Source organism: Rutidosis leptorrhynchoides, chromosome 6, assembly GCF_046630445.1.
Source record: "Rutidosis leptorrhynchoides isolate AG116_Rl617_1_P2 chromosome 6, CSIRO_AGI_Rlap_v1, whole genome shotgun sequence".
NCBI lineage: Eukaryota > Viridiplantae > Streptophyta > Magnoliopsida > Asterales > Asteraceae > Rutidosis > Rutidosis leptorrhynchoides.
This window is the reverse complement of record NC_092338.1, coordinates 183214591-183224184: the sequence shown is the minus strand read 5'-3', so window position 1 is coordinate 183224184 and position 9594 is coordinate 183214591. Positions and strand designations below refer to the sequence as shown.

General features: G+C 31.7%; 2 protein-coding genes across 2 annotated transcripts; one reads left to right on the top strand and one right to left on the bottom strand.

Moving 5' to 3' along the window:
* Positions 1-939: 939 nt before the first annotated feature.
* On the bottom strand, positions 940-5147 carry LOC139851693 (probable aminotransferase TAT2). The gene is made up of 7 exons (XM_071840824.1): positions 4814-5147; positions 3974-4313; positions 3579-3797; positions 3416-3475; positions 3166-3321; positions 2964-3057; positions 940-2817 (listed from the first exon to the last, which is right to left on the bottom strand). Exons 1-7 carry the CDS (start codon positions 5098-5100, stop codon positions 2699-2701), a joined length of 1275 nt encoding a protein of 424 aa, XP_071696925.1. The 5' UTR covers positions 5101-5147; the 3' UTR covers positions 940-2698.
* On the top strand, positions 1167-2439 carry LOC139851692 (protein VACUOLELESS GAMETOPHYTES-like). Its single transcript, XM_071840823.1, has one exon. The coding sequence runs from the start codon at positions 1167-1169 to the stop codon at positions 2088-2090; it is 924 nt and encodes a 307-aa protein (XP_071696924.1). The 3' UTR covers positions 2091-2439.
* Positions 5148-9594: the final 4447 nt, after the last annotated feature.

Sequence of the window (9594 nt, the reverse complement as noted above, 5' to 3'; positions counted from 1 at the left end):
TTTAGGATTTCTTAAGTATTGTTTTTTTTAGGACTTTAATAAATTGTAATCGTTTAATTTTATTAATTTAAGTGTGTTTTTATTAATATAAACTATTTTATATGTTATATTTTTATAAAAAAAAATGATTTTTGTAAATCAAATTAATCAAACAAAAAGAAAAACTAAACAAAAATGTGGATCAATTTAACTCATCACATAACAATCACGCCCACCACTACAAACTCCATTACGCCCATTACATTTGCCAACTCAGCACTATACCCCACAAAAAACCTAAAAAAAACACATCACCTCTCATCACCCCTCACCACTAAATAAGGTCTCAAGTTAAAAACTTCATTTATGTTGGGCCTTTTTTTTTGAAAAGGAAAGAAGTCTGGCACTCAAATACATAGAATTTCAAAGTGTTTTTAATTAATTAATTTAATTTAATTTAACTGTTTTTAAAATTATAATTAATATTAATGACATCACATTCTTAAGCTAAATATGGACACGTGTAAGAATTAGCTTTTTCTTATTTTGGTAATGCATTTTAATGATGTCATGGTATTTGTATCTTATAAGAGGATAGAGTAAATAGATTATAGATTTGAAGAAACCAACTAAAGACGCTTCTCTGATGAAGTGTTTTTTTTTTTTTTTTTTTTCGTCGTTTCTTTGGATCTCAAATAAGAACGGAAATAATGTTGTCATGATTTTCTTACACAAATGATGTTTTTATCGTATCTTTGGTAACAATGTTTGTGTGATGAAGAGTAAAACTACCATTTTAAATTAAATGATTATTAATTTATTTATTTTTTTGGATCGTGTGTTTTTAATACGGAAGAAGGAACATTTAGGTAACAGAGTAATATAAATCAAGCTAACTTGAGAATGGCCTTCAAGATCCCAATGATCTTTTGATTTATTTGATTTATATAAAAAAAAATGAGTACGACTTGGTCTATTTAAGTTGGCAAAAGGCAATTCCTATCCAAATCTGTTACTTGATTTGACTTTAGACTATAGGACATGGGCGACACCAATGCAAGTGGGGTCCATTACCCAAAGTAAACGACGACTTTATCAACGTATCTTTCTGATCGAGATTTTAGTTGAATATTATCTCAGTATATAACTCGTGGTTACAATCTGCAATATAACAAACTTAACAAAAGATGGCTGAACACCAACATTTTAATCACCCACACTTGCTCAAATTCCACAAATTTGGTTTAGAAGGCGCATCAATCACTTGTACAGGCTGCAAGTTTCCTTGTACCGACGACAAACCAATCTACTCATGTCGCGGCTGCAAGTTCTATCTTCACGAACAATGCTTCAATGCAACACGATCATTGATCCATTCGTTACACCCCGCCCACCCTCTCTCGTTGTTCCCATCTCCAACGTACCAAACGGGCTCCTTCATTTGCAGCTCGTGTAATAAACGAGGTACGGGCTTTTGTTTTTGTTGTACCACTTGTGAGTTTGATCTCCACGTCCATTGCGCTTATAACAAAAGTAAAAATAATAGCAGTAACAGTAATAGTGATAATAATAACAATTTTCAGCAGAAAACGGGGACAACATCACATCCACAAGATAAAATCAAAATAAAAGCGCACCCGAACCACCCTTTACAGTATCTCCCGAAACCACCAACTCACGCGGATGGTTTAAACACGTGCAACGTGTGTGGTACTGACTGTGAAGCCAATAGTCCAACATACCGTTGTAGTATTTGCGACTACGATGCACATGTGGGGTGTGTTAGTTTGCCAGAAACGGAAAAACGACAAGATCATCCACACGAGCTTAAATTACTTCATGTGAATCCATACGAACGATATGAATGTGATGTTTGTAAAGGCATGATTTTGCAAAATCATTGTATGTACCTTTGTAAGTCGGGTTGTGATTATGGTATGCACGTTAAGTGTGTGTCGGCTAAGGTAACAGAGAAAGCACCGATGAACGATATGCAGTTTCAAGTCGAAATGTTTAAGCTACAGAATCAGATGAAACTGCATCAAATGATGATTGATACCAAAACAATGGGAATTAGCGGGTATCATCATAATCCTTATTATCGTCGCTAAGACCATCTAAAGATATCCTACTGGTTGCCTGGTTGGGTCTCTGATCTCTTCACAAGAGGTCACGGGTTCAAACATTAATAGCGGCATAGGCATGACCAGGGAAAGGGGTCAGAAACAAACAGTCAAGGGATAACCCGGTTAGACTGTGTACATCTGAGTAAAAATAGTTACCTTTCTCGGTTTGTCAGAATAGGGAAAACCTTATTATTTTACCAGTTTACTGAATTTGTGTCAAATTTCTCTGATTATTGCTCGTTTTCATTTATCTCTGTTTTTGTTATTGATTCTTATGTAACTTGTCAACTTATAATGAAATGAATTCTGATGGTTTTTATTCAATAAAAATAAAGTTAACTTGGTTTTTTATTATTATCTCCACACAAGAATTCAAGACTTAAATTCCGGTACCCATTCTTGTTTTACAATTTCAAATTTATTTTTCCTTTATGAGAAGCTGAGTACTTATACAAAACCAGCAACATTTTACCACTAGCCTTGGTGAAGATTACACAAACCGGAAAACCAACCCAATGAGATGGAAAATATAGGCATCAATTTAAGATTTTAAATTTTAACTACTATGTTGAGTTGTTCATGAAATCCGTCGATTACATTTTTTTGGAGTGCCTTTCGCAGAAATCTTTAAGCCTTTTCATGCCATCTTCAAGGAATAATGGATCAATAGCGAATGTTATTCGCAGCCAATTCGAAAGTCCCACACTTACACCTGAAGACAAAATACTGTACTAAATTACTAATCAAACATCAATATTTTACAAAAATTCTTACTTTGTGTATCATACTATCAATAACATATCATCAAAAATATTGAATGACTAACAGTTACATTGGAAATTAATTTGATATCATTACCTGGAAGGATTATAACAGATTCTTCTTTAGCAAGCTTGAGACAAAAGTTCATATCATCTTCGATGTCTTCGAACACAGATAGATCCAATTTCACCTTTTAAACATAACCCGCAATTGAGACCAAAACATATTTCACTAGGGTACACAAACTACTAATCTATCGGTTTGTGTAAAACAGATGAATTTGAATTTGTCGTTTTACCATAGTAGACATCGATCCTTCAGGCTTAGTTGGGCACGTCATACCAGGGACGTGTTTAATTCCTTCGTAAAAGGAGTTTGCATCTTCTTTAATGATATTTAATGTTTTCGAAAAGAAATCATCTTTCGTGTTGGCAAGTATATCAGGAAGTGCAGCCTGCAGAACAAAGAAAAAGCAAGTTGAATTCTTATTAACACGAAGAACGCATAGTTGAGACTTAAATACGCACTATGAATAGTAGGAACGAAACCTGGATTATTGTTGGTGGGTTTGGAGATATATCAAGAAATCGTTTCATGCTTTGAGGAATCTGAAAAGATAGTTAACGAAATAAACAAGAGTTGGGTTACAAAGACGAAACTCAAAGTTATCTCAAAGCATATGTACATGTGAAAAAGATACAGAAACAGAACCCCATGTTCTTTAAGGATGCCATTAGGATCATGTGTAACGACCCATCCCATTCGCCAACCAGGAACAAGCCAACGTTTTGATATGGATCCAATTGTAACAACAGGGGTGATAGATGCAAAAACTCCCATTGGAACAAATGGGCTTTCGCCAAAAACAATATGGGCGTAAACTTCATCAGAAATCACTAATATCCCAAGAGTTTTCGCAGTCTCAGCAACCTAACATAAATCATGAATAAATATAGTCATGTTAATGAAACGGGCATTGATATATCCACCATTTTTTTTAATATCTATGATAACTGTGCATTAACTTAGTTGTACAGTACAACATTATGCTAATGTATATTCATGATGGATATATCACAAAACAAAAAAGAGTTACTCGGGGGCACCTTTTCTAGATGTCGGTAAGTGAAAACATTCGCACAAGGGTTTCCAGGATTAGTAATAATCATGGCAACGGTATTTTCATCTGCAGCAGCTCTAAGCGAATCGATATCAATTTCCCAATTTTTCTCAGGAAGAAGGTTGAAGAAACGGACTTCAAAATTGTGTAATTCGGGAAAATAATCATAATATGGGAAGTATGGTTTTGGGATTAGTATGTTTGATTTGGATCCTCCAAGAGCATGTAATATGCAATGCATCGCTTGACGACATCCTAGTGTCAGGAACACGTTATCCGGTGATAGCTTGTCGGGAAGATCCTTAGAGAGGTGCTCTGCTACAGCTCTAGAAATGAATGTAGTGTTGAAATTAGAACAATATTCACTTAGTTTAAAAGTTTCATATTGTTACGATATGGAAAACATGACGATATATTCAATCTAACTATGCATGATTCATGATTGTGATCATGTCAAAGACTTAACCGCATTGTATTAACGATCGTTAGTGAGAGGGACCAATCGTGTAATAAATGATACTTTGGTGATCAATCAAGTTGATAAAAAAGGGATAAATGACAAATATGAAATTTGAAACAAACGTTAGAAAGAAACAGACTATGAAATGTTTTTAAAAAGTAAATCGAAAATTAACGACAACACCACCCACCCACCCCGACCCAAACTAAGTATTAGTCTTTCCACAATTCCACTACAAAAAGTAAATTACCAAGTTCCAAATTCCAATTTCACCCACCCTTTATTATCAGATGAAGGAACTAATTTAATAACTACAAATGTAACAAGATAATAAAAAGTGGTTCATGTGAAAGATTGAAACAGTACCTTCTAGCTGGAAGAATACCAACAGAGGGAGAAGCATAACCATTAAACTTATTAGACCGCACAACGTCAGTTACGGCTTGGGTAGCAACTTGGGTGGTTTTAAAGCACTCGAAAGCCGAAGGTTCAGTGATGGACATAGGAATGACAGGTCTGTTATCAGATTTGTTAAGATTTGACATAAGAAAAGTGAGTGCCCCTCTAATCATCGTACGTGGCTCCTCTTTCGGCTCTGGGTTCCCCCGAAATCTCCATGTGTTCTTCGTCAACGCTGACGTGTCATCTGGCATCTCGACAATGGTATGCAGAGGTTTGTAAAGTGGGATGTACTGAAAGAGTATAGTATATGGAGACTTGCCTATAATATTCTGGATGCATGCTACTTTATAGTAGAGTAATATATTTTTGGTCGTTAGTTACCATAATACACCTCCTTCTCATTCCAATAGTCCATTATTTCATTTTAGACTGTCTCATTCTAATAGTCCATTTCCATAAATAGAAAGAAAAGAAGGTATTTCATTGGTGGATCTGGAGAGAGAAATATTTTATTGGTGGAGAAATGAAGTTAGTAGAATTTTTTAAAACTATGTGTTTTTTGTCTGTGTACTATTGAAATGAGACGGAGTGAGTAACAAAATTATGTCATCCAACCATGTTGAATAGTTGTAGGGTGACAAATGAGTCAACAAACTTTATATTCATTATTGGCGGCTTTATTTTAATATTATTTCTTTATTTAATTATTTAATTATATACTCTCTAATACTTAAGAAATGACTTTAGTATCATCTAAAAGACTACTATTTTGTCATTTAGCCACATAATTTGAAAGTTGGTCTATTTTTTGGAGACTAAGAATCAAACACCTCCCAAATAGAAACAAAACTTAATATTACATCAGTCTCACATCTTAAGTGTCTGTATTTCTATTTTGAACTGTCCCATTTATATCTACTTGGTATTTCAATTAATCAGAAAAAGTTATTCTAGAGAGAAGATTTCTGATTGGTAGAGAATGAAGTTAGTGAAATTTCTTAAAACTGTATAAAAAGTAAGTGAACACTTGTACTGAGACGAAGGAGTAATAGACAAGCCCCTCCACTTGTCAATTATTCTTGCTATGAAGCAATTCCACTCTTTGCAACTTTTAATTTTCTATGAGCCCACACCATGAATATAATAAGCTCTTGTCAATATCATTTGACAATGTAACAAATCGAAGTAATGTAAAATTACTAGGGACTCTTTTACACATAGCAGCACACATACAAATGAAATGAATAAAATGTTTAAAAAAAAAATTCAAATGCATATCAAACCAAAAGGTGTACCTTTCTGATAACTAGATAAGTAAGATAAAAAATAAAAATATCTTGTTGGTGTTATAAAATATCTAGATTGTGTTATAAAATATCTAGATTGGATGTTAATTTTATTATTATTATTTTTCTTGCATAGTAATATTTTATACTATAAATAGACATGTATGGTAACCATTTAAGGTGCACCATTTTCTCTTGAAATATCAATATCAATATTTCTTCTCTCCTTCTTCTCTCTTTTTCTCTCTTTGTTCTTATAACCATTAAAGGTAGTTATAAGCCTACTGAATTATAACACGTTATCAGCACGAAAAGCTTAGTGTAATTAAAAGATATCTCAAACGATCACGAATCACTAATCAAGGTATGAAATTATTAATAATTTTCAGACTCGAATATATCAAATTTTGGACTACTAACATTTATATTTATGTTAGTAGTCCAAAATTTGATATATTCGAGTCTGAAAATTATTAATAATTTCCAGACTCGAATATATCAAATTTTGGACTACTAACATTTATATTTATGTTATTTAAGTTATATATGGTCGGTTATACCACCTGAATTATATTTCTGTAATCTAACTTTTACTAACTTCACTAACATTTATATTTATGTTATTTAAGTTATATATGGTCGGTTATACCACCTGAATTATATTTTCTGTAATCTAACTTTTATTAACTTCACTAACATTTATATTTATGTTAATAAGACCTCATGATTGTACGCAACACGTCATTTGACAACACGGTACTTTATGTACGCAACACGTCATTTGATAACACGGTACCATGGGTCGAGATTAATTCCGATCAATACGAATACGACGGGGTCTTTATATGTTATCTAACATTTATGATTACTTATGCAATTAATCATTATTTATTTCATGCATACTAATGTTTATTCTTAAATTTATAATTTTAAAAGTTAAAATAAAAAAATAGTTTGTATTTTTATTAAAAGTAAATCTTAAAAGTTAAAATAAGAAAAAGTAGTTTGTACTTTTATTAAAAGTAAATCTTAAAAGTTAAAATACAAAAAGTAGTTTGTATTTTTATTAAAAGTAAATCTTAAAAGTTAAAATAAGAAAAAGTAGTTTGTATTTTTATTAAAAGTATATCTTAAAAGTTAAAGTAAGAAAAAAAAGGGGATGGTAAAATGGAATAGTTTTTTGTCAAAAATGAAGTATTGAAAATGAAGTGGTCTCCTTCTATAACTAAAAAAAAATATATACTTTTATCAAATGAATTTTTTTGTGGCCGACAATTTCAAACACGAATCCGTGTTTAGTTTATCAAGAATATCTCTTGCTTTGGTGAAAGGTCACGATCACGATATCAGGTGTTGTGAAAGAATTAAAAAATTGGTCAAGTGGCCTTTTAAAAACTAGAAAAAAAAATTTAAACAAAAAGTTTTTTTTATATATTTATAATTTACGGGTAACGTAAAAAAAAAGGAAGTTTTTTTAAAAAAAAAAAACAAAGAAAGTGTTTAAATGAGTTTTACAGAAAGGGGGAAAGCAAAGTAAAAAAAAAACTTTTTTCCAAACAAAGGTAAATGAAAGTAGGACTTAATACAAGAAAAAAGTAAACATCTCCTAGACGTGATAAAATCTATCAATGATAAGTATTAGACTTGATGAGCTAAATGTGACAAAAATGTTTCAACATGTCTTATGTTAATTTTCTAAAATAAGTTATTATTATTCCGAGTTTAACACATATACATATGTTAATTAAAAACAACCTTTTTGTTCTTATGTAGTGTTGGGTTGCAATTTTGGTTGTATGCCATAATTCCATCCAGTAGAGTGACAATAGAAAACTTTTGATGATAATCAATAAAAAACTTTTTTCCAAACTTGTCAAATGTTTTGTTAAAAACGTGACCGTTGAAAAAAGGAGGTTGAATAATAAAACTTAAAAAACAAATTATTTTTTTAAGAGTGTGCATCAAAATGGCCCGTTTAATAATGGGGAGTAAAAATATAGTCAAATTGTTTCAACGAACAAGAGTTCAATTGTATGTCTCTTAAAAAAATTCCGCGGGTACGGGTGATGGATCCAATGGATCCGCATCCACGACCCGCGGGTGCTATCCCTAATTGTGACAAGTACAAATCAACTAAAAGTCTAAAAAATAAATGCTCTTATAGGGACCAAATGTTCACAATAATTGCCTAAGCTAGATATGAAACAAATAGTTCATAAAAAAAAAAAGGTCGTTGTGCGTTTTCGGGATGATAGCCGAAATACACTTACAAAAGTAGGTCAGCCGTCAATTCTTTATGGCCATATCAACGTAGATCAATAAAATCATTTATGGTTTTGATAAAAGATTAATTAAAAATTAATTGTTTTTTGGTCTTGGATTCTCGGTAACAAAAGCAAAGGTTGTTTTTGGTTGCCACAACAAACAAGACAGAAGTTGTTGACTTTTGTTGTTAAACATGGCACAAGTGAACAATAACAATAGATTATTGTTTTTGAAAAGAATAATGATGCGTTAATTTTATTGTATAAAATAAAATTAAAGAAAATGGTTTTCATTGATGACTATGAACAAATGCAAACAAAGTGTTTGTGGTATTTGGTGATTAAAAAAAAGTGCATCTAAAGCTTCTACTGAAAATAATATGCATCTAAAGCTTCTACTGAAAATTAATGTGCAAGGTACAACGTATAACTATATGGTCAAATTCATTTGAGCCTTCGGAGTCACAAGTATATGATGTATATATATATTACTCAATTAACAAAATAGTAAATCTAAATTAATTCATATGAATAGTAAAACGAAATTAATTAATTTACTATTCACATAAAAAAGCGCATATGATAAAAAGCGCATCGCATATGATAAGCGCATATGATAAAAAGCGAATATGATGAAAAGCACAACGCATATGATGAAAATCGCATATGATTAAAAGCGCATATGGTGAAAAACACAGCGCATATGATTAAAAGCGTATATGGTGAAAAGGATATATGATAAAAAAAAACACATATGGTGATTTATAAAAAAAAAAAAAAAAAAAAAACGCATATGGTGATTAATGGAAAGCACATATGGTGATTAATGAAAAGTATATTGTGAAAAAGAATCACAAATGTTTCTTGAAAGAATTCAAGGTAAGATATATGAACCAATTCATCCATCATGTGAACCATTTTGATATTTCATGGTTCTAATAGACGCATCTAGCGGATGGTCTCATATTTGTATGTTATCAAGCCGTAATATGGCATTTGCAAAGTTTCTTGCACAAATTATTAAATTGAGAACACATTATTCTGATTACACCATTAAAAGGATGAGACTTGATAATGCTGGTGAGTCAACATCTCAAGCATTTAATGATCATTATATATCTACAGGGATTGTTGTTGAACATCCAGTTGCTCATGTGCATACACAAAATTGGTTTAGCTGAATCAATAGATAAAC

Bases quoted from the DNA above. Each gene is read 5' to 3' on its own strand.
- LOC139851692 (XM_071840823.1), top strand. From the start codon at position 1,167: ATGGCTGAACACCAACATTTTAATCACCCACACTTGCTCAAATTCCAC.
- LOC139851693 (XM_071840824.1), bottom strand. From the start codon at position 5,100: ATGCCAGATGACACGTCAGCGTTGACGAAGAACACATGGAGATTTCGG. The intron at 3,798-3,973 runs GTGCCCCCGAGT...GATTTATGTTAG, and splicing joins CTTACCGACATCTAGAAAAG to GTTGCTGAGACTGCGAAAAC. The intron at 3,058-3,165 runs GTAAAACGACAA...TATGTTTAAAAG, and splicing joins AAGGATCGATGTCTACTATG to GTGAAATTGGATCTATCTGT.